The sequence below is a fragment of the Rana temporaria genome, chromosome 11, assembly GCF_905171775.1.
Source record: "Rana temporaria chromosome 11, aRanTem1.1, whole genome shotgun sequence".
Lineage (NCBI taxonomy): Eukaryota > Metazoa > Chordata > Amphibia > Anura > Ranidae > Rana > Rana temporaria.
Window position 1 is genome coordinate 11101431 of NC_053499.1, and position 24828 is coordinate 11126258.

General features: G+C 47.7%; 1 protein-coding gene across 1 annotated transcript in view; it reads left to right on the plus strand.

Annotated features, from left to right (window-relative positions):
• The first annotated feature begins 22256 nt into the window (after positions 1–22256).
• The window catches only part of LOC120916778 (astacin-like metalloendopeptidase), a 31061-nt gene continuing 28489 nt past the window's right edge, over positions 22257–24828 (plus strand). Inside the window, exon 1 of the mRNA XM_040327716.1 lies at positions 22257–22438. Within this exon, the coding sequence (XP_040183650.1) occupies positions 22373–22438 (66 nt within the window). The 5' untranslated portion in view covers positions 22257–22372. The remainder of the gene's footprint in view (positions 22439–24828) is intronic.

Sequence of the window (24828 nt, forward strand, 5' to 3'; positions counted from 1 at the left end):
AAAAAAAAAAAAGCCACTGCTCTGTAAAGTGATCTATCACACTTTTCAGAGGGGCAGTGGAGACTGCCACCTGTATGAACCTAACCTATGCCGACCGACCATAGAGTCATAATAAAGCAACATTTTGACATGAAAGGTTCTATTAAACACAATACAATGATACTTCAGCTATAAGGGAACAGAGAACATTATATCAGGCGGTGGATATAATAAGGCGCCTCCCATTTCTGGCGACACTTTTTGCAAAGTTTATAAAAAGAGATTATTCCAGCGAGTGCTTATTTTGCGTTCATTTCGCCTTGTCGTTTTTTAAGGCTTCAGAACTGAATCCGAACTTTGAAATCGTGCGACTTGAAGTCGCACAATTTCTGCCCCATCATTGGTGTCATTGGACCCCATCAATGGTGTCATTGGGAGGAAATTCTGCCCCATCATTGGGAGGAAATTCTGCCCCATCAATGGTGTCATTTGGGAGGAAATTCTGCCCCATCATTGGTGTCATTGGACCCCATCAATGGTGTCATTGGGAGGAAATTCTGCCCCATCATTGGGAGGAAATTCTGCCCCATCATTGGGAGGAAATTCTGCCCCATCATTGGTGTCATTGGACCCCATCAATGGTGTCATTGGGAGGAAATTCTGCTCCATTATTGGGAGGAAATTCTGCCCCATCATTGGTGTCATTGGACCCCATCAATGGTGTCATTGGACCCCATCAATGGTGTCATTGTGAGGAAATTCTGCCCCATCATTGGTGTCATTGGACCCCATCAATGGTGTAATTGTGAGGAAATTCTGCCCCATCATTGGTGTCATTGGACCCCATCAATGGTGTCATTGGACCCCATCAATGGTGTCATTGTGAGGAAATTCTGCCCCATTATTGGGAGGAAATTCTGCCCCATCATTGGTGTCATTGGACCCCATCAATGGTGTCATTGGGAGGAATTCTGCCCCATCATTGGTGTCATGGGAGGAATTCTGCCCCGTCATTGGGAGGAATTCTGCCCCATCATTGGTCCCAATGAATAAAAAAGCACCCCAAGGGCCCGGGCCGTAGTTTGGAGACCACTGATATATAGGAACAAAAAGACGAATGGCTTCACACCCACACAGTGCAATGTCAGCTTTATTGGTATAAAAAATGACGAGGTTGACGCGTTTCACGCGGAAACTGACAAAGCACGAGCTTTGTGTGAAACCCGTTAACAAAAAAGACAAATGGCTGCACACCCACATCACCATATCAAAAATATTGTAAAAACAACCAGGCATAGATGATAAGATTGGCGTGTTTCACACGAAAACCCCTGACAAAGCACGAGCTTCGGGTGAAACACGTCAACCTCATCATCCCCTGCCTGTCTATGCTTTGTTGTTTTTACAATATTTTTGACACCAATAAAGTGGACATCGCACTGTGTGGGTGCGCAGCCATTTTGTCGTCTTGTTCCCATTTGATCTCTGCTAGCAGTGGCAGGGCGCGCCCCCCCATCGCTTGCATTGTGGATTATGGTCTGTGTGACTCGCCTGTGAACAGCGGGATCTTACTATTCATGCATTGACGTCAACGCAAGTCGCACCTGAACTTGCAAAAAAAAGTAGTGCAGGAACTACTTTCAGAATCTGTGCGACTCTCAAGGAGTCGGAGTCGCACCGATTTGACCGCTTCCAATAGGGTGCGACTTGCCATGCGATTTTAGACTATCACAAGTCGCACCAGTGTGACCCGGGGGGGGGGGGGGGGGTAACATCACTTTCTTATCTTTATGTTCCTTTATGTTATTGCATTCCGTATACTCCTGCACTCCATATACTCTGGTGGTCATTTGTGTCTCAGAGAACGTCATTAGCATCCCCGCTTTATGACTGTGAAGATTTTAGTTTATTTAGACTTTAAAAAAGAGTTTTTATTTCGTCCGGTCGGGTCAGACCAGAAGACTTGCAGTGAAACACAATCACCAGTTCAGCACTTACCCAGAAAAAAAGGACCTTGTAGATGTAATGAGCGAGTATGGCTGCCCCCAGTGGTGGCCACCATAATTACACATGGAAGCAAGGTGTATAAAACATTAAAGTGATAATAAAACTTTCATTTTTCCAAGTTATTTTTAGATGCTGTTGAATTAACTTGCAGTTCTGTGTATGCTTCATGCTGGGTTCACGTCTGATGGCGATGCGGTTGGGCTGACAGGCAGCGCCGTCTTTAACCACTTAAGACCCGGACCTTTAGCCAGCTAAAGGACCCGGCCAGTTTTTGCGATTCGGCGCTGCGTCGCTTTAACTGACAATTGCGTGGTCATGCGACGTGGCTTCCAAACAAAATTGGCGTCCTTTTTTTCCCACAAATAGAGCTTTCTTTTGGTGGTATTTGATCACCTCTGCGGTTTTTATTTTTTGCGCTATAAACAAAAATAGAGCAACAATTTTGAAAAAAAAAGCAATATTTTTTACTTTTTGCTATAATAAATATCCCCCAAAAATATATAAAAAAAAAAATCGTCAGTTTAGGCCGATACGTATTCTTCTACCTATTTTTGGTAAAAAAAAAATCACAATAAGCGTTTATCGGTTGGTTTGCGCAAAGTGTATAGCATTTACAAAATAGGGGATAGTTTTATTGCATTTTTATTAATTTTTTATTTTTTTTACTACTAATGGCGGCGATCAGCGATTTTTTTCGTGACTGCAACATTATGGCGGACACTTCGGACAATTTTGACACATTTTTGGGACCATTGTCATTTCACAGCAAAAAATGCACTGATTACTGTGAAAATGACAATTGCAGTTTGGGAGTTAACCACAAGGGGGCGAAGGGGTTATGTGTGACCTCATGTCTGTTTCTAACTGTAGGGGGGTGTGGCTGTAGGTGTGACATCATCGATTGTGTTTCCCTATAAAAGGGAACATACGATTGATCACGGCGCCACAGTGAAGAACGTGTGTATACCAGTGGCGGCCCGCCCATAAAGGGCGCCCGGGCGCCGCCCCCCCTCCCCCAGTCAGTAAAAAAAAAAAATCTAAAAAAAAAAATTTTTTTATTTAAACATGTCCCTTTAAGGGAAAAACAAATTCCAAAAAAGGTTCTTATGTGCACCTTAGTCCGGGCGTCGGGAACAGCGCAGTATGGGTAGCGCCACGTCTGTGAAATCACGGGATTGCAGACGTGGCGCTACATTGGCAGCCCAAAAATGCCTTTGTGGCGCAGTCCATCGCGCCACTTGCTTCCGGCGCGATGGACTGCATTGTTATGGCTGGGCGGGTGCATCCACTATTTGTGCTCGTTCCGTCCCGGCGTCCCTGGAAGAACAGGAAGTGACGTCGGGACTCGGGGCGCTCAGTGCGAGTACAGGTAAGCTAAGCTGAGCTATGCCGCCTGCCTCTGCCCCTCTGTAATGGACTGTTTTCTTTGTAAAGTTCGGCGGCAGCAGGAGCGGTCCACCCCCCTTCTTTAAAGATTACCTGTGTTCCAAAAAAAATGTTATAGTGAATAACCCGCGGGTTGGGTTGTCCGCGATTTCGGCCGAATATTCACTTTAAAAAAAAATTGGAACATTTGGAATTTTTTTTTTTAGTGCACATTTGGCCGAAATCGCGGCACCACCATCCCCCCCGCGGGGGGGGGGGGGGATGGGGGTGCCGCGATTTCGGCTGAATGTTCACTAGACATGATGAGCAATTAACCCAGTGCAGATGTAGGCTCATTGCAAGGGTGTATTTTTTTAACATTTTCATGGAGTTGGGCTTTAATAAATGATTTTTAATGTTCAATGCAATGCATATTATGGTTGAAATGCCAGCCGTCAGCAGCCTGAGCCCAGGAGAAGATGGGGAGCTACAAGTCCCAGCAGGTTTTAATATAAGGCTCCTAGGTGGATGGGAGTCTTGTATTATAAACTGCTGGGACTTGTAGTTCCCCATCTTCTCCTGGGCTCAGGTGCATGCAATCCACCATCTATGGGACTACAAGTCCCAGCAGTGAGAAAAACTGGACAAAGATGGTGGATTGCATGCACCTGAGCCCCAGGAGACGATGGAGAACTACAAGTCCCAGCAGGTTATAATATAAAGCTCCGAGGTGGATGGATGACTGGACAGTGACACAGTGGGCACAATTGGCACAGTGGCTGTGTTTGATGGCATGGTACAGTGGCTGCATTTGATGGCATGGCACAGTGGCTGCATTTGATGGCATGGCACAGTGGTGACAATTGATGGCAGTGACCACAATTGATGGCATGGCACAGTGGTGACAATTGATGGCACAGTGACCACAATTGATGACATGGCACAGTGGCTGCATTTGATGGCATGGTACAGTGGCTGCATTTGATGGCATGGTACAGTGGCTGTATTTGATGGCATGGCACAGTGGCTGCATTTGATGGCATGGCACAGTGGTGACAATTGATGGCACAGTGACCACAATTGATGGCATGGCACAGTGGTTGCATTTGATGGCATGGCACAGTGGCTGCGTTTGATGGCATGGTACAGTGGTGACAATTGATGGCACAGTGACTGCGTTTGATGGCATGGCACAGTGGCTGCGTTTGATGGCATGACACAGTGGCTGCGTTTGATGGCATGGCACAGTGGCTGCGTTTGATGGCATGGCACAGTGGTGCGAATTGATGGAATAGTGGCTGCATTTGATGGGCACAGTGAGGCTGCGATTTTTTTTCTTCTTCGTTTGCGCCCCCCCCAAAAATTTTGAGCACCAGTCGCCACTGGTGTATACACACACCTTTTCGTGTTCTTCAGCTCCGGGGAATGATCGCGGGATTCCAGCGGCGATCGGGTCCCGCGGTCACGGAGCTTCGGACCGGGTCGCGGGCGCGTGCCCGCGACCCACGGCTGGGCACTTACAGAGGACGTACCCAGCCGTGCCATTCTGCCGACGTAAATGTGCAGGAGGCGGTCCTTAAGTGGTTAATATTGATTGGACCCTGGGCAAAAAATTCTTGGGGCCCCCTCTCCATGCAGTTTCACTCTCCACCTGCTCTGAAACATACAATAAATAGCAGCTAGACTCAAAATCTGTGTCGCAGTCCTGATAAAAATCGCTGATCGCTGCCATTACTGGTAAAATTAATAAATAAAAATGGCATAAAAATATCCCATAGTTTGTAGACGCAATGACTTTTGCACAAACCAATCAATATACACTTATCCATTCATTTCAATGGGGAGGGGAGTTTTTGTTGTGCGTTTTAAGGGTGCTCCATTGACGCGACTTATCAAAACATCGTCGTCATCGTCCCTCCCAGCGCAGTGGTGTGAAGAGTCCCATCGGGTTTAAAGGGAATTTTTTTCTTGCACTTTTAGCAAGGTAAAAACACAGCAAAATACATTCGCATATTGTTGAGGGGGGAACAATGGGAAGGAAAACAGAGGCACTCCGGCTTTAACAATTTCCAGCAGGGGTCTATCTATGAGCAGAAATATGTTTTTTTTTTTTGTAAACACATACATATGATCTTAACCACTTAACCCCCGGACCATATTGCTGCCCAAAGACCAGAGCACTTTTTTGCGATTCGGCACTGCGTCGCTTTAACCGACAATTGCGCGGTCGTGCGACGTGGCTCCCAAACAAAATTGGCGTCCTTTTTTCCCCACAAATAGAGATTTATTTTGGTGGTATTTGATCACCTCTGCGGTTTTTATTTTTTGCGCTATAAACAAAAATAGAGCGACAAATTTGAAAAATAATGAATATTTTTTACTTTTTGCTATAATAAATATCCCCCAAAAATATATAAGAAAAAAATGTTTTCCTCAGTTTAGGCCGATACGTATTCTTCTACATCTTTTTTGTAATAAAAAATCGCAATTAGCATTTATTGATTGGTTTGCGCAAAAGTTATAGCGTTTACAAAATAGGGGGTAGTTTTATGGCATTTTTATTAATATATTTTTTTTACTACTAATGGCAGCAATCAGCGATTTTTTTTCAGTACTGCAACATTATGGCGGACACTTCAGACACTTCAGACACATTTTTGTGACCATTGGCATTTTTATAGCGATCAGTGCTATAAAAATGCATTGACTATAAAAATGCCACTGGCAGTGAAGGGGTTAACACTAGGGGGCGGGGAAGGGGTTAAGTATGTCCCTGGGTGTGTTCTAACTGTAGGGGGGGGTGGCCTCACTAGGGGAAATGACTGATCGCTGTTCATACATTGTATGAACAGAAGATCAGCATTTCTCTCCCTGACAGGACCGGGAGCTGTGTGTTTACACACACAGCTCCCGGTCCCTGCTCTGTAACGAGCGGACACGCGCACGGCAGTCGGGGGCGAGCACGTGCAGCCGACGTATAGCTACGTGCTCTTGCGCAGGGGAGCCGACCTGCAGCCGTAATGCGAGGGCGGCTGGTCGGCAAGTTGTTAATTAAAGGCTCACAAGGGGCATGAATACATTGTTACGTCTGAGTGAGTCTGACACCCATCACTGGGACAGGAAGTTATAAGAGAGAAAATGAAAAGCATAGGCGTGTGTAGCCTATTGCATAGGGTGTGGACTCCAAATCTCAAACGCACATGTGAGTATATAATATATGGCAATGGACAGTGTCAGTAGAGCAGCGGACAATGTCAGTAGTTTATTTTTATTACAATTGTATTTTTTTTTTTTTACAATTCATTATTATTTTTTAGGAGCCCCACAGGGGGCTTTGGTGAAATATCAGGGGTCTAAGCAAACCCCTGATGTCTCACTTTTTAGACAAAGAAAGACTCTAAGGAAAAAGATTCCCCAGTCCCTTTCTCGGCAGCAAAGCAGCAGGGGGAATCTGTGCAGCAAAGAGTGATTAGGGTGTGCCCAGGCACACCAGGCATACCCTGTGCGCACGCCTATGATAAAAAGTTCCTATCATCGCACACTTGTAGCTGCTCCATCCTCTGAGACCTCTTCTGTCCTCTGAGACCTCTTCTGTCCTCTGAGACCTCTTCTGTCCTCTGAGACCTCTTCTGTCCCCTGAGACCTCTTCCGTCCCCTGAGACCTCTTCCGTCCCCTGAGACCTCTTCCGTCCCCTGAGACCTCTTCCGTCCCCTGAGACCTCTTCCGTCCCCTGAGACCTCTTCCGTCCCCTGAGACCTCTTCCGTCCCCTGAGACCTCTTCCGTCCTCTGAGACCTCTTCCGTCCTCTGAGACCTCTTCCGTCCTCTGAGACCTCTTCCGTCCTCTGAGACCTCTTCCGTCCTCTGAGACCTCTTCCGTCCTCTGAGGTCTCTTCTAGGGTGACCACATTTCCAAACGACCATTCAGGGACACCCTCCCTTCCCAAAAATCAGCTTGTGCTGATTCACAGCTCAGTGATTGGACACAAGAGGCGGGATTTATTATTTCTCCAATCACAAGTAGGGGGCGGGGATTGTGCTCCTCCAGGTATTCCCGGCCAGGACAAGTACTGTCAGTGAGTAAAGCGGTGATGTGGCTGCCTTTTTTGGGGGCATCAGATTGGCCTGAGGGGGTGGCCGTGTCAGTTTCATTCCCGGGACACTGTACTGTCCTGGAATGAATGTGCCCGGGACAGACCTGCAAAATGTGTGACTGTCCCGGGCAATCCGGGACACGTGGTCACCCTAGTCTCTTCCGTCCTCTGAGGTCTCTTCCGTCCCCTGAGATCTCTTCCGTCCTCTGAGGTCTCTTCCGTCCCCTGAGATCTCTTCCGTCCTCTGAGGTCTCTTCCGTCCCCTGAGGTCTCTTCCTTTCTCTGAGGTCTCTTTGGTTAGACGAGGAGTGGTTTGTGACTCGCCGTGACCTCACATTCCTCCATCAGGTACAGGACAGGAAGAAAGAGCAGCAGTGCAGTCCATGCTAAACCCCCCAGCCAGTAGGAGAAGCCCAATCCAGTCCAGTTAGCCGTTATTGCCTCCCGGTGCTGCCATGTGAAGATGGTCCAGGCCACGGAGAAGAAGAATCCTACAAATAAAGATCAGAATTCATCAAATCAGAGACCAGCAGGACTGCATAGGATAATTCAATAAACGGAGACAAGGAAAAGTGCTTCTAAGGGTTCTATCACGGTAAAGCGCCGCTATTTTAGCGTAGTTTTTGCCACACTTTTTTCGGCCTCTAGTGCGGCGCTTTTAACCCCCTCTAGCGGTCAAACTATAATAAATATATATAAAAAAACATTTCTTTCCTCAGTTTAGTATGATGCGTATTCCACATATTTTTGGTAAAAGCGTTTATTGATTGGTTTGCGCAAAAGTTATAGCGTTTACAAAATAGGGGATAGATTTATGGCATTTTTATTAATATTTGTTTTTTTTACTAGTAATGGCAGCGATCAGCGATTTTTTTTTTCGTGACTGCGACATTATGGTGGACACTTTTGACACATTTTTGGGACCATTGTCATTTTCACAGCGAAAAGTGCTATAAAAATACACTGATTACTGTAAAATTTACACTGGCAGTGAAGGGTTTAACCACTAGGGGGGGCGCTAAAGGGGTTAAGTGTGACCTATTGTGTGTTTCTTACTGAAGGGGGGCGTGGCTGGACGTGTGACGTTACTGATCGTGGTTCCCTATGACAGGGAACAGACGATCAGTGACACTGCCACAGAGAAGAACGGGGAAGGTGTGTTTACACTCACCTCTCCCCGTTCTTCAGCTCCTGTGACCCGATTGCGGGACACCGGCGGCGATCGGGTCCAAGGGTCCCCGCGGGCGCGGTCATGGAGCTTCGGACCGGTTTGCGAGCGCACCAGGCGGCGCGTGCGCGACCCACGGCTGGGCACTTAAAGGGCAACGTACCTGTACATGCTTGTGCCCAGCCGTGCCATTCTGCCGACGTATATCTGCAGGAGGCGGTCCTTAAGGGGTTACATGGGAGGAGCCTGTGATACTTATGTACATGAAAGGAGCCTGAGATACTTATGTACATGGGAGGAGCCTGTGATACTTGTGTACATGGGAGGAGCCTGTGATACTTGTGTACATGGGAGGAGCCTGTGATACTTGTGTACATGGGAGGAGCCTGTGATACTTGTGTACATGGGAGGAGCCTGTGATACTTGTGTACATGGGAGGAGCCTGAGATACTTGTGTACATGGGAGGAGCCTGAGATACTTGTGTACATGGGAGGAGCCTGAGATACTTATGTACATGGGATTTGTTTCATTTTTCTTTTATAAATTTGCAAAGATTTCAAATAAGCTTCTTTCACGTGGTCATTATGGGGGATTGTTTGTAGAATTTTGAGGAAAATAATGAATTTTGGAATAAGGCTGTAACATAACAAAATGTGGAAGAAGTGAAGCGCTGTGAATACTTTCCGGGGCACTTTTCTATTTGTTTAGTAACAAGCTTGCAGTGTGAAGTGCAAAGGTGCCTGAGGTTACATGCAGGAGGAAGAGGACGTTGTGCGGCTATGACGATGGCGGTGTGTGATATCAGTCTGACTGCAGAACATAATGCAGGAGAAGTTCTGCTCACCCGTAGGAGGAAGCACGGCCAGAAGAAGGCTTCCTGGTTTCGGCATCCGGAGGGTAGGATGGGGGTGTCTCGGTGGTCTCAGACAAAACAAGTAAACCAAGCAGATGCAGGAACCAGCAGCAGCCATGATGAAGGATAGTCCGGCGAAGAACATCTGAGCTCCATGAACTGTAATGAGAAAAGCAAAGCCATATATACTGAATGTACTGAATGTATTTCTGAAGGCATTAATAAACCCAAAACTAAAAATGGAATATATTGCAGCTTTCCAGATAAGTGAAACGCACTGTAATGCACTGCACTGGTGTGAACTATGGCGTTGGAACAGTGGCGGCCGGTGAAACCCCTCCCCCCGGTTGGTCGGTAGATAGCACTTACCCCATCACTGTTGGCTTCCCCTGCTCGGCGGCAGCGGCGGCCTCCTGTTCTCCACAGGTCATCACGGAGAGCAGCTACTGTACCCATCAATTGCTGCCAGTGTGCCCATCAATTGCTGCCAGTGTGCCCATCAATTGCCGCCAGTGTGCCCATCAATTGCCGCCAGTGTGCCCATCAATTGCCGCCAGTGTGCCCATCAATTGCTGCCACTGTGCCCATCAATTGCCGCCAGTGTGCCCATCAATTGCCGCCAGTGTGCCCATCAATTGCCGCCAGTGTGCCCATCAATTGCTGCCACTGTGCCCATCAATTGCCGCCAGTGTGCCCATCAATTGCTGCCAGTGTCCCCATCAATTGCTGCCAGTGTGCCCATCAATTGCTGCCAGTGTGCCCATCAATTGCTGCCAGTGTGCCCATCAATTGCTGCCAGTGTGCCCATCAATTGCTGCCACTGTGCTTATCAATTTCTGCCAGTGTGCCCATCAATTGTGTTTTTTTTTAAATCCCAAGATTATAGCTGCCCCGCCTCTCCAGTACCTTTTCAGTGTGTGTATACTGTGTATGTATACTGTACGTGTGTGGCCCCATAATCCATAGCCGGGGGGCCCATAATCTCCTATAGCCCGGGGGCCCCATAATCTCTAGTTGCCCGGGGGCCCCATGAGTTGTCAGTCCGCCCCTGGCTGCCACTGTGCCCATCAAATGCTGCCAGTGTGCATCCCCCGCCTCCCGCCACTTACCTGTCTCGTGGGGCAGCAGGTCACGGCGGCAATGTCCTCCATGCTCCTCGATGTCTTCTCCCGTCCTCTCTTCCCATCCTCAGCTATGATTGGATGCCTAATATAGGCGTCCAATCACAGCGCCTGTCGTTTCAGCCAATCAGGTGACAGGTAACCGCACCCGATTGGCTGAGAGGCGGTTCAGTGTTAGGAAAGCGCATATTCGCTTTTCCTAACACAACGCTGAGTGAAATGCGAGCGCCCAGCAATGCGCCCGCTGTTCACCTTTTTGGACGCCTATTAGAGCCTATGGCTCTAATCAGGCGCTTCCAAAAAAATACCCCGCCGCTGTAATTCAGGTGCCCGGCGCCCAAAAAGGGGATAGGGAGTGGCAGCGGCAACCATAGATAGATTTAATGCAATGCATGAATTGGTGATAGAGGGACAGCAGGAGGGAGGGGGTGGCGCCTGTGCGCCCTTTATGAAGGCACCGCCACTGCACCAACCCCAGTTAGTTATATTCCTCACAAATATCAAGAGAAATATGTTCCCATAGTAAAGATATTCCAGGAATGTAAAAAATATATCTATTCCAAATATATACAAAAATATAAACAATGTATTATTCCAAATATATACAAAAATATAAACAATGTATCATTCCAAATATATACAAACAATTACTTCAACTCTTAAAACCCTTTCCACAAAATTCAATGACACAATTGAAACCACTTACAAATATTTATATTTTGTTTTAAATACATCATTGAAATTTGTGCAAAAAATATTTAAGATTTAACTGCTTAAGGACCCCCCCCCCCCCCACGTCCATTTACCCTTACGTCCACACCTATGCGTTTTTTTAAGTGCGTTTTGCAGTTTGCAGAAATACACTACAGTCCATTTAACAAGGGGTAGATTCAGGTACTGCTGCGCACTTCTTACGGAGGCGCAGCGTACCGTTTTTACCCTGCGCCTACGCACATTATCTGCGCTACGCTTCATTCATGAAGCAGTAGCTACGAAATTTGCGCGGGCGCTCCTTAAAACTGCCCGGCGTAAGGGCGCGTAATTTAAATGATCCCGTAGGGGGCGTGGATCATTTAAATTAGGCGCATTCCCGCGCCGAACGTAGTGTGCATGCTCCGTCGGGAAACTTTCCCGACGTGCATTGCGGCAAATGACGTCGCAAGGACGTCATTTGCTTCAAAGTGAACGTATTCACGATTCACTTACGCAAACGACGTTAAATTTTAAATTTGCGACGCGGGAACGACGGGTATACGTAGCATTGGCTGCCCCTGCTAATAGCAGGAGCAGCCTTACGAACGGAAACAACGTAAACTGCTTACGCAGGGCTCGCGTAGGGTTGTGAATCGGCGTGAGTATGCAATTTGCATACTATACGCTGACCACTACGGGAACGCCACCTAGCGGCCAGCGTAAGAATGCAGCCTACGATACGATGGCATAAGAGCCTTATGCCAGTCATATCTTAGGCTGCAGTCGGCGTATCGAGCCCTCTGAATCAGGAGCACTCGATACGCCGGCGCAACTAAGCAATTGCGCTGCGTAACTATGGATACGCAGACGCAATTGCTTTCTGAATCTACCCCAAGGTTTCCTGTGGTGCTAGTTCACATCTATGCATTTTGCGGTTGGTGCGTTTTTTTTGGAAAGGTTCAGGGACTTTTTTCTCGCGATTTGTGGCTAATAGACTTCAATGGAGCTGCACCAGAAAATGCAAGTGATGAATTTTTGATGCGTTTTTAATTTTGCTGTTCTTATATTACTACTGCATATAGCTGGCTGCTAAGTGGGGGGCTGGGAAGCCGGCCGCCGCGTCCTTAGCAACCGATGAGTCATCAGCTGTCAGCGGGGTTTTGAACCAGCCGCCACTGCTTATAACTGTAAAATGCACAGTTACAAGCAATCATAGTGTGTAAAAAAAAAAAAAAAATATCCTTATCACCTCCCCAGAGAAGTACAGTGTTACTATGGTAACACTGTATTGCTCTGGCCACTGTATGAAAAAAAAGATTAAAAAAAAATGGAAAATAAAAAAATGTAATAATAAAATATATACAGTATATATATATATATATATATATATATATATATACATATATGTTTTTTTTTTTTTTTTTGTTGCATACTGTCACCAGTCAGTGTCCCTGATCACTGTCATTGTATGATGACGCTGTACTGCACTGGTGACAGTATCTGAATTTTTTTTTTTTTTTTTTTTTAATTTCATAATTTTCCCAAAAATTTTGACAAAAAATGACAACTTCAGAAAGTCCCCAGCTCTCCCTCCCACTTCACATAGAGTCACCAGTTCCCCTTTGATTTTAAATCACACTTCCCACCTCCTACTTTCACATTACAGTCCTTGGCTGCCCAGTCTGATTCATGCTGCATGACGCTGTGCCATACGAAGGGGTGCAGACACACCTCTGCCTAGCAGGGCTTTCTTAAAGCATGGGCACCCTGGTCATTGCCCAGGGGCCCCCAGGTGCACCATGATAACCTTGCACTACAGCAAATTTGCCAACTGTTCCGGATTTGCCGGGACAGTCACGTTTTTTACTAAGACGTCCCGGGATGGCCGTGTCTTGGGCAGCATCCTAGAAGCTGGCCCTTCTGCGCCCCCCATACTGTGCCCCTTGTATTAATTACTCGTTGATTTATGGCATGTTTTCTTATTGTGTAAAATCGATATTTATTAACCACTTAAGACCCGGACCTTTAGGCAGGTAAAGGACCTGGACAGTTTTTGCGATTCGGCACTGCGTCGCTTTAACTGACAATTGCGCGGTCATGCGACGTTGCTCCCAAACAAAATTGGCGTCCTTTTTTCCCCACAAATAGAGCTTTCTTTCTGTGGTATTTGATCACCTCTGTGCTTTTTATTTTTTGCGCTATAAACAAAAATAGAGCGACAATTTTGAAAAAAATTCAATATTTTTTACTTTTTGCTATAATAAATATCCCCCAAAAATATATATAAATTTTTTTTTTTCCTCAGTTTAGGCCGATACGTATTCTTCTACCTATTTTTGGTAAAAAAAAAATCGCAATAAGCGTTTATCGATTGGTTTGCGCAAAATTTATAGCGTTTACAAAATAGGGGATAGTTTGATTGCATTTTTATTCATTTTTTCTTTTTACTACTAATGGCGGCGACATTATGGCGGACACATCGGACAATTTTGACACATTTTTGGGACCATTGTCATTTTCACAGCAAAAAATGCATTAAAAATGCATTGTTTACTGTGAAAATGACAATTGCAGTTTGGGAGTTAACCACTAGGGGCGCTGAAGGGGTTAAGTGTGACCTCATGTGTGTTTTTAACTGTAGGGAGGTGTGGCTGGACGTGTGACGTCATTGATCGTGTTTCCCTATATTAGGGAACACACGATCAATGACAGCGCCACAGTGAAGAACAGGGAAGCTGTGTTTACATACTGCTCTCCCCGTTCTTCAAGCCAGGGGACCGATCGCAGGACTCCAGCGGCGATCGGGTCCCGCGGCCGCGGTCACGGAGCTTCGGACCGGGTTGCGGGCGCGCGCCCGCGACCCACGGCTGGGCACTTAAAGAGGACATACAGGTACGTGCTTGTGCCCAGCCGTGCCATTCTGCCGACGTATATCTGCAGGAAACGGTCCTTAAGTGGTTAAAAGTACTAATAAATGCATGTTTAATTCTATCAATTATTTATACCTTAATTCTTGAGAGTAGGTGCACAAATTGGGGCAGGTTGGTAGGGGCCCCAGTGCATTACTTTGCCCAGGGGCCCATGATGCTATTAAGCCCTGCTGACTAGTCCAGAAGCCTAGGTGTGCACAGCCTATTACATTAGGGTTTGCACCCCAAAGCTCAAACATACACTGCCGATCACTCACGGTGTTCATTCACAAAAGGGAAGGGGCTGGTAAATTACACATTTATTGCCCCCTTCCCTCACTTATCCTAATACCTCCCCTCAGCAACAGCTAGCAGGAGAGGAGAGAAGTCGGCAGTGCTTTGCGGGGAAGGGGGAAAGCCAGGGCAGTAGGGGAAATCTCTGCTGCACAGGGTGATTGGGGTGTGCCTGGGCACACCTGGCACACGCCTATGTCCATACCCCCAGGATGTTGCACCACTCTGATGAGAAACGCTGAATTAGATAATATAAAAAATGTTTTTTAACCGCTTAAGGACCGCCTCCTGCACATTTACGTCGGCAGAATGGCATGGCTGGGCACAGGCACGTACAGGTAAGTCCTCTGCTAGTGCCCAGCCGTGGTCCGACGCTCCGTTACCGAGACCGCGGGACCCGATCGCCGCTGGAGTCCCGCGATCGGTCCCCGGAGCTGAAGAACGGGGAGAGCTGTGTGTAAACACAGCTTCCCCGTTCTTCACTGTGGCGGCGTCATTGATCGTGTGTTCCCTTTTATAGGGAAACACAATCGATGACGTCACACCTACAGCCACACCCCCTACAGTTAGAAACACAAATGAGGTCACACATAACCCCTTCAGCGCCCCCTTGTGGTTAACTCCCAAACTGCAATTGTCATTTTCACAGTAAACAATGCATTTTAAATGCATTTTTTGCTGTGAAAATGACAATGGTCCCAAAAATGTGTCCGAATTGTCCGAAGTGTCCGCCATAATGTCGCAGTCACGAAAAAAAAAAATTGCTGATCGCCGCCATTAGTAGTAAAAGAAAAATAATTAATAAAAATACAATAAAACTATCCCCTTTTTTGTAAACTCTATAAATTTTGCGCAAACCAACCGATAAACGCTTATTGCGTTTTTTTTTATACCAAAAATAGGTAGAAGAATACGTATCGGCCTAAACTGAGGAAAAAAACATTGGGCCAGATTCACAAAGAAATTACGCTGGCTTATCTATTGATATGCCACGTAATTTTAAATTTCCCGCGTCGTATCTTTGTTTTGAATCCTCAAAACAAGATACGACGGCTTCTGGGTTAGATCCGACAGGTACGTCTTTGTACGCCTTCGGATCTAAGATGCAATACGGCGTCCGCTGGGTGGCGTTTTCCATGTCGGGTATAAAAATTAGCGATTTACGACGATCCACGAATGTACGCGCGGCCGTCGCATTTTCTAACGTCGTCTGTAGTCGGCTTTTTCCGGCGTATAGTTAAAGCTGGTATTTTGCGGCGTATACATAGAATTGCCATGTTAAGTATGGCCGTCGTTCCCGCGTCGAAATTTGATTTTTTTTTTTTTTTTGCGTAAGTCGTCCGTGAATAGGGATGGACGTAACTCACGTCTAAGTTAAAAAAATGACGCCCTAGCGACGTCATTTAGCGCAATGCACGGCGGGAAATTTTGGGACGACGCATGCGCAGTTCATTCGGCGCGGGGACGCGCTTCATTTAAATGAAACCCGCCCCCAACCCGCCCAATTTAAAATCCGCCGCCAGAAATACACTACGCCGCCGTAACTTACGGCTCTAAATCGCTGAGGATTCGAAAATGCGCCAGGTAAGGTACGGCGGCGTAGTGTATCTCTGATACGCTGCTCCGTTCTACATGTATGTGGATCTGGCCCATTGTTTATATATATTTTTGGGGGATATTTATTATAGCAAAAAGAAAAAAATATTGCATTTTATTCAAAATTGTCGCTCTATTTTTGTTTATAGCGCAAAAAATAAAAACAGCAGAGGTGATCAAATACCACCAAAAGAAAGCTCTATTCGTGGGAAAAAAAGGACGCCAATTTTGTTTTTGGGAGCCACGTCGCACGACCGCGCCATTGTCAGTTAAAGTGACGCAGTGCCGAATCGCAAAACCTGGCCGGGTCCTTTAGCTGCCTAAAGGTCCGGGGCTTACCACAATAGTAACAATTACTTAAAAAAAAAACTCTTTAATTTAAATATTACAAAATGTGACTAATTGACGATTTCGCTTCTTCCACTTACCTCGGCTGTTTTGTAAAAGTGCCGTCTGATTGGTGGCTTTCGCTTTATCTGCCACTTCATCCCACAATCCTCTATTGTTGTACCACTGAGAGGTGAGGACGGAAACCATCAGGGCGATGGTACCCAGTAACCCCAAAACCCCCTGAAGCACATAACCCGCGGACCTGCCGGACATAGCGAAGGATCCTCAACTATTCATCCATCCCAACTGAGTTTTCCCAACTGGAAAATCTTCTCATCTTTTATTCGGAGCCCAAAAAACACGTCTGAGTTGGTTCCTGAGACTTTATAAAGCCTCGCCGACGTGGAGCGCGTTCTGAGGATGTGAATCTGAAGATCCAGTAAATGAACTGAGCAGTGAAAAGCCCCCCTGGATCCGGTTGGCAGGGGAAGCCCAGAGGGGAAAGCGGCGATGCGTGTTTGTTAGATTCCGGGGATTTTTGTTTATCGGAGAGTTCCGGGTCTGACTCGTTTCATTTTATAGAACGGAAAACAAAACAGAAAGTTCTTGCCCGGGACAGAAAGCCGCCCGCAGTCGCTGAGTGCGATGTGTCTACTGAGCGTTGCCTGCGAATGATTCCATTTTCGTCCTTTCTTCCTCCCCCGGGCAGACAGTGAGAAACCGCAGCAGGAAATGCACTTTGAATTCTACTGAGAGGCCTCTATATAAGAGTAATGTGTCCTTAAAGGGAAAGTACATTGGCCTGGATTCAAGAAGCAATTGCGCCTGTGTAACCATAAGTTACACAGCGCAATTGCTTACTTGCCCCGGCGTAACGAATGCTCCTGATTCATAGAGCTCGTTACGCCGACTGCAGCCTAAGATATGCGCGGCATAAGGCTCTTATGCCCGCATATCTTAGGGCGGCATTCTTGCGATGGCCGCTAGTAGTGTTTCTCACGAATATTCGTATTGCGAATATTCGGTTCGAATATGGCATATTCGAGTATTCGCGAATATCTCGAATTTCGCGGTGAATATTCGCTATTCCGAATATTCTGATTTTTTCAATTTTATTTTTAGAACAGATCACATCCTAGAGATCTCCATCGACGTCTAAAAGCATTGCTGGTATGATTAGAGACCTTGGGCCGAGTAGCTGAAGCGATCATTTTATATTGCTGAAAATTCGCAATGCGATTATTCGGCAATAGGAATATTGCGCGATTATTTTCTTCGCCCTTCTTCTGCATCAGAGCCAATCAGAGGGCTCCTACAGCAGTTGTCGAAATTCCGCAGTAAATATCGCATTCGCATTTTGCGAAATTTCGATAAAATATCACGAATATTCTGAGCCAATCAGAGTGCTCCTACAGCAGTTGTCGAAATTCCGCAGTAAATATCGCATTCACATTTTGCGAAATTTCGATAAAATATCACGAATATTCTGAGCCAATCAGAGTGCTCCTACAGCAGTTGTCGAAATTTCACAATTATTTTCGCATTCGCAATAGCGAAATTTCGCAAACATTTCATTTCGATAAAATATCACGAATATTCGAATTTAGCGAATATTTCTCGAATATTCGGCTATATATTCGTGATATATCGCGAAATCGAATATGGCGTATTCTGCTCAACACTAGCCTCTAGGTGGCGTTCCCGTAGTGGTCAGCGTATAGTATGCAAATTGCATACTAACGCCGATTCTCAACGTTGCGCGAGCCCTGCGTACGCAATTTACGGCGGTTTTCGCGTAAGGCTGCCCCTGCTATTAGCAGGGGCAGCCAATGTTACGTATCCCCGTCGTTCCCGCGTCGCAAAATTTGAAAGTTACGTAGTTTGCGTAAGTGAATCGTGAATGGCGCTGGACGCCATTCACATTCACTTTGAAGCAAATGACGTCCTTGCGACGTCATTTGCCGCAATGCACGTCAGTAAAGTTTCCCGACGGAGCATGCGCTCTACGCTCGGCGCGGGAACGCGCCTAATTTAAATGATTCCCGCCCACTACGGGATATTTTAAATTGCGCGCGCTTACGCCGGGCATTTTGCCGGCGCGCCCACGCAATTTACGGAGCTACTGCTCCGTGAATCAAGGGCAGCGCAGAAAATTTGCCGGGGGCGCAGGGCAAAAACGTTGCCCTGCGCCTCCGTAAAAAATGCGCAAATCTACTTGAATCCGGGCCATTCATTTTCAAGTAGGGGCAACCCTGGAGAGGTGGAGATCTACCTGAACAGCATGGGAGAGATCAATGATCACCGGGGGCGCAGCACGCGGGGCGCTTCAACCTAGCAAAGCCACATTAAAAAGTAATGGAAGTTGGAAAAATAAAATACAAAAGTCAGCATAAAATATAAACGTATTCTAACGTATCAGCTTTAGTGAGAAACTTGGCATTCACTTTCATTCACAGTTCAGGGGTCAGGAGTAACACTGAGTGCAGAGGTCAGTAGTATGTGACACTGAGCGCAGAGGATCAGGAATAAGTAACACAGAGTTCATTGATATGTAGTATGTAATACAGAGTTCAGGGGTCGGGAGTAACAGAATGCAGAGGTCAGTAGTATGTGACACAGAGTGCAGAAGATCAGGAATAAGTAACACAGGGGTAGATTCAGTGACATTTGCGCAGTTTTTACGTAGGCGCAGGGCACCGTTTTTGCCCTGCGCCCCTGCAAATTTTCTGCGCTACCCTCGATTCACGGAGCAGTAGCTCCGTAAATTGCGTGGGCTTTCCGGCAAAATGCCCGGCGTAAGCGCGCGCAATTTAAATGATCCCGTAGGGGGCGGGAATCATTTAAATTAGGAGCGTTCACGCGCCGAGCGTAGGGCGCATGCTCCGTCGGGAAACTTTCCCGACGTGCATTGCGGCAAATGACGTCGCAAGGACGTCATTTGCTTCAAAGTGAACGTGAATGGCGTCCAGCGCCATTCACGATTCACTTACGCAAACGACGTAAAATTTAAACTTCGCGACGCGGGAACGACGGGTATACTTAGCATTGGCTGCCCCTGCTTTTAGCATGTGCAGCCTTACGCGAAATCCGACGTACGCAAACTGCGTACGCAGGGCTCGCGTAACGTTGTGAATCGGCGTTAGTATGCAATTTGCATACTATACGCTGACCACAACGGGAACGCCACCTAGCGCCTGCGTAAGAATGCAGCCTAAGATATGCAGGCATAAGAGCCTTATGCCACGCATATCTTAGGCTGCAGTCGGCGTAACGAGCAGAGGTCATAAGTAGGTAACACAGAGTTCAATGCAGAGTGGAGGGGTTAGTGGTATGTAACACAGAGTGCAGAGGTCCTGTGTAAGTAAGGTAAAGTCCAGACAAATGAATGTATATAAAACAAAGTGCAGAGGTCAGTAGTATGTGAGGCTGAGTGAAGAGGTCCAGTGCAAGTAATGTAAAGTCCAAAGGAACATAGTATGTGACACAGAGTGCAGAGATCCAGTGTAATGTAAGGTTCAGAGGAATTAATGTATGCAAAACAGAGTGCAGAAGTAACACAGAGTTCAGAGGTCAGTAGTATGTCATGCGGAGGTCAGTAGTATGTGACAGAGAGCAGAGGTCTAGCGTAAGTAATGTAAAGTCCAGAGGAATATAGTATGTAAAGCAGAGTGCAGAGGTTGGTAATATGTGACAGAGTGCAGAGGTCAGAAGTAACACAGAGTTCAGAGGTCAGTAGTATGTCATGCAGAGGTCAGTAGTATGTGACAGAGAGCAGAGGTCTAGCGTAAGTAATGTAAAGTCCAGAGGAATATAGTATGTAAAGCAGAGTGCAGAGGTTGGTAATATGTGACAGAGTGCAGAGGTCAGAAGTAACACAGAGTTCAGAGGTCAGTAGTATGTAATGCGGAGGTCAGTAGTATGTGACAGAGAGCAGAGGTCTAGTGTAAGTAATGTAAAGTCCAGAGGAATATAGTATGTAAAGCAGAGTGCAGAGGTTGGTAATATGTGACAGAGTGCAGAGGTCAGAAGTAACACTGAGTTCAGAGGTCAGTAGTATGTTATGCAGAGTGCAGGGGTCAGGAATAAGTAACACAGAGTTCAGTGGTATATAGTATGTAAAGCAGAGTTCAGGGCTCAGTAGTCTATAAAACAGAGTGCAGAGGTCCAGTGTAAGGAACACAAAGTCCAGACAAATGAATGTAAAGCAAAGTGCAGAGGTCAGGAGGAAATAACACTAAGTTCAGAGGCTAGGAGGAAAAAATATTGAGTTCAGAGAACAGGAGTTTGTAATGCATTGTGCAGGGGTCAGGAGTAAGTAACACAGAGCTCAGTGGTATGTAGTATGTAAGCAAAGTGCAGAGATCAGTGATAAGTAAATCAGAAGTCAGCAGTATGTAGCACATTGTGCAGGGGTCAGTTTAGAGGTCGGTAGTATGTAAAGCAGAGTGCAAAGGTCAGTAATGAGTAACACAGCTTTCAGAAGTCAGTGGCACAAATCACAATGTGCAGGGATTAGTTCAGAGGTCAGTAGTATGTAACATAGAGTGCATGGGTAAGGGATAAGTAATGCAAAGTTGAGAGGTCAGTAGTATGCGAAGCACAGTTTAGAGGTCAGTAATAAGTAACACAGAATTCAGATGCCAGTACTATGTAACACAACCTGCAGGGGTCAGTACAGAGGTATGTAGTATGTAATGCAGAGTGCAGGGGTCAGTACAGAGGTATGTAGTATGTAATGCAGAGTTCAGGGGTCAGTACAGAGGTATGTAGTATGTAACGCAGAGTGCAGGGGTCAGTACAGAGGTATGTAGTATGTAATGCAGAGTGCAGGGGTCAGTACAGAGGTATGTAGTATGTAATGCAGATTGCAGGGGTCAGGAGTAGATAACTGAGGCCCAGATTCACAAAGCACTTACGCCGACGTATAACAAGTTACGCCGACGTAAGTGCAAATGTGCGCCGTCATATCTGTGCGCCAGACCCACAAACATATATACGCCTAAAACCAGGCTACACCCCGCTGACGTAGCTTGCTTACGCCGGCGTAGGGTGGGCGCACATTTAGGCTGGGTGCATGATGGCGCTCCCATTGATTAGCCATTCAAACATGCAAATGAGGGAAATACGTTGATTCACGAACCTGCGTGCGCCCGACGCAGGCTACGCGAGGTGCGCATAAGTTGTACATCCGGCGTAAAGTTATGCCCCATAAAGGAGGTGCAACCCAGCAGCAGACATGCAAAGGTCTGCACCAGGGAACACAAGCCGGCGTATTTTACGTTGGACGTGAGTCTGGCTGGGCGTACGTTACGTTCACGCCGTACACAGTGATCCGGCGTAGTTTAGGCAGTTGTGAGCATGCGCAGGTGGATGCGTCCACGTCACGGCGCATGCGCAGTTCGTGATACGTATCTGTCTGGCGCTCGGCCCATCATTTGCATGGGGTCACGCCTCATTTGCATGGGTCACGCCCACTTCCACCTACGCCGGCGTACGCCTTCGAATCCCACGCCACGCTGGCGCAGCGTTGGGAGCACTGGCTTGCTGAATTCAATGCTTGCCTCTCTGCGCTGCGTCGGCGTAGCGTACATTGGTTACTCTACGGCGGCGTAATGTGCGCCTTGCTCTCTGTGAATCTGGGCCATAGAGTTCAGAAAGTCCTCCAGTTGGGGTTGACTTCTACTTTAAGGATTCAGTTACTATTTTAGCTGAAGTTTGGAGACTATCACAGCCTGGACTGTTTGGGTGTCTGGAAAACTGGACACCTCTGGACACCACAGAGATGTTTGTTTGTACCAAGGTCTTCCAGGTATTTCTCAAGCACAGGCTGGACATTTGGGAACCTAATGAATTAATCTTATCAATGACGGGACCTTGGTAGCTGGCAGGATATCCAGTCCTCGCTATAAAAGATCAGGTGAGGAGGAAAGTACTGACGTTTAGTTCCTGTGGGCAGCAGACAATGGAGAACAGTCTTCATATTGGGCTCATCTGGTTGACCATCACATCATTGACATCTTCTCTCCCGGTAAGTTCCAGCAGGAATTGCCAATGCACTTAAAAATAATAATATCTAAAGCCCTGATGCCCAGCATGCAACAATTCAGCACTGCTGTGCCCCTCTGTGGACTTAATTACAACTCCCTGTTGTGTCTAATAGGAACTGAAATCCAATATAGGGGCCGGCCATGGACAGTCAGGCTGGGGAGGAAAGGGCTAGATCAGGGGTCTCCAAAGTCCGACCCATGGGCCACATCCAGCCCGGTAGTGCATTTTATCCGGTCCCCAGCTATAGTCCTCAGACACACTGCACTGCCAGTCTCCGCTTGCCACTGTACTGCCACTAACCCACCAGCCATTTCCAGGGCGAGTTCCTGCAACTTGCCGACAAAGCCCGCCCGTGCGCCACAACGTGGAGTTGGTTGCTAGGACTGCCTACGTCCTAGCAACCAATGACCTGTTCAGTGCTGCATCTCCCAGCTCCCGTCCATTGTTTAAATCTGTGTCCCTTCAGCTTACAGTGTGGAGCTGGAACTAAGAGGTGCAACAGACAATAAAGTAATAGGAAAATGTGTGCTGGACATAAAATGGAGGGAGACGTATGGAGACACAGATGTGGGGAAAGCTCTGATGGGGTCACAGATGTGGGGGAGACTGATGGGGACACAGATGTGGGGGGACTGATGGGGGTCACAGATGTGGGGGGACTGATGGGGGTCACAGATGTGGGGGAGACTAATGGGGTCATAGATGTGGGGGAGACTGATGGGGACACAGATGTGGGGGAGACTGATTGGGACACAGATGTGGGGGAGACTGATGGAGACACAGATGTGGGGAAAGCTCTGATGGGGTCACAGATGTGGGGGGGACTGATGGGGGTCACAGATGTGGGGGAGACTAATGGGGTCATAGATGTGGGTGAGACTGATGGGGACACAGATGTGGGGGAGACTGATTGGGACACAGATGTGGGGGAGACTGATGGGGACACAGATGTGGGGGAGACTGATGGGGACACAGATGCGGGGGAGACTCATGGGGACACAGATGTGGGGGAGACTGATGGGGACACAGATGTGGGGGAGACTAATGGGGACACAGATGTGGGGGAGACTAATGGGGACACAGATGTGGGAGAGACTGAAGGGGACACAGATATGGGGGAGACTGATGGGGACACAGATGTGCGGGAGACTAATGGGAACACAGATGTGGATGAGACTGATGGGGTCACAGATGTGGGGGAGACTGATGGGAACACAGATATGGGGAAGACTAATTGGGTCACAGATGTGGGGGAGACTGATGAGGACACAGATGTGGGGGAGACTGATGGGGACACAAATGTGGGGGAGACTATTTGGGTCACAGATGTGGGGGAGACTGATGGGGACACAGATGTGGGGGAGAATGATGGGGACACAGATGCGGGGGAGACTAATGGGGACAAAGATGCGGGGGAGAATGATGGGGGGCAAAGATGTGGGGGGGAGCTGATGGGGACACAGATGTGGGGGGGGGAACTGATGGGGGCACAGATGTGGGGGAGACTCTGATGGGGACACAGATGTGGGGGGGGGGGACTGAAAGGCACACAGATGTGGGGGGACTGATGGGGACACAGATGTGGGGGAGACTCTGATGGGGACACAGATGTGGGGGAGACTCTGATGGGGACACAGATGTGGGGGAGACTGAAGGGGACACAGATGTTGGGGAGACTGATGGGGACACAGATGCGGGGGAGACTGATGGGGACACAGATGCGGGGGAGACTGATGGGGACACAGATGTGGGGGAGACTGATGGGGACACAGATGTGGGGGAGACTGATGAGGACACAGATGTGGGGGAGACTGATGGGGACACAAATGTGGGGGAGACTATTTGGGTCACAGATGTGGGGGAGACTGATGGGGACACAGATGTGGGGGAGAATGATGGGGACACAGATGCGGGGGAGACTAATGGGGACAAAGATGCGGGGGAGAATGATGGGGGGCAAAGATGTGGGGGGGAGCTGATGGGGACACAGATGTGGGGGGGGGAACTGATGGGGGCACAGATGTGGGGGAGACTCTGATGGGGACACAGATGTGGGGGGGGGGACTGAAAGGCACACAGATGTGGGGGGACTGATGGGGACACAGATGTGGGGGAGACTCTGATGGGGACACAGATGTGGGGGAGACTCTGATGGGGACACAGATGTGGGGGAGACTGAAGGGGACACAGATGTTGGGGAGACTGATGGGGACACAGATGCGGGGGAGACTGATGGGGACACAGATGCGGGGGAGACTGATGGGGACACAGATGTGGGGGAGACTGATGGGGACACAGATGTGGGGGAGACTGATGGGGACACAGATGTGGGGGAGACTGAAAGGGACACAGATGCGGGGAGACTGATGG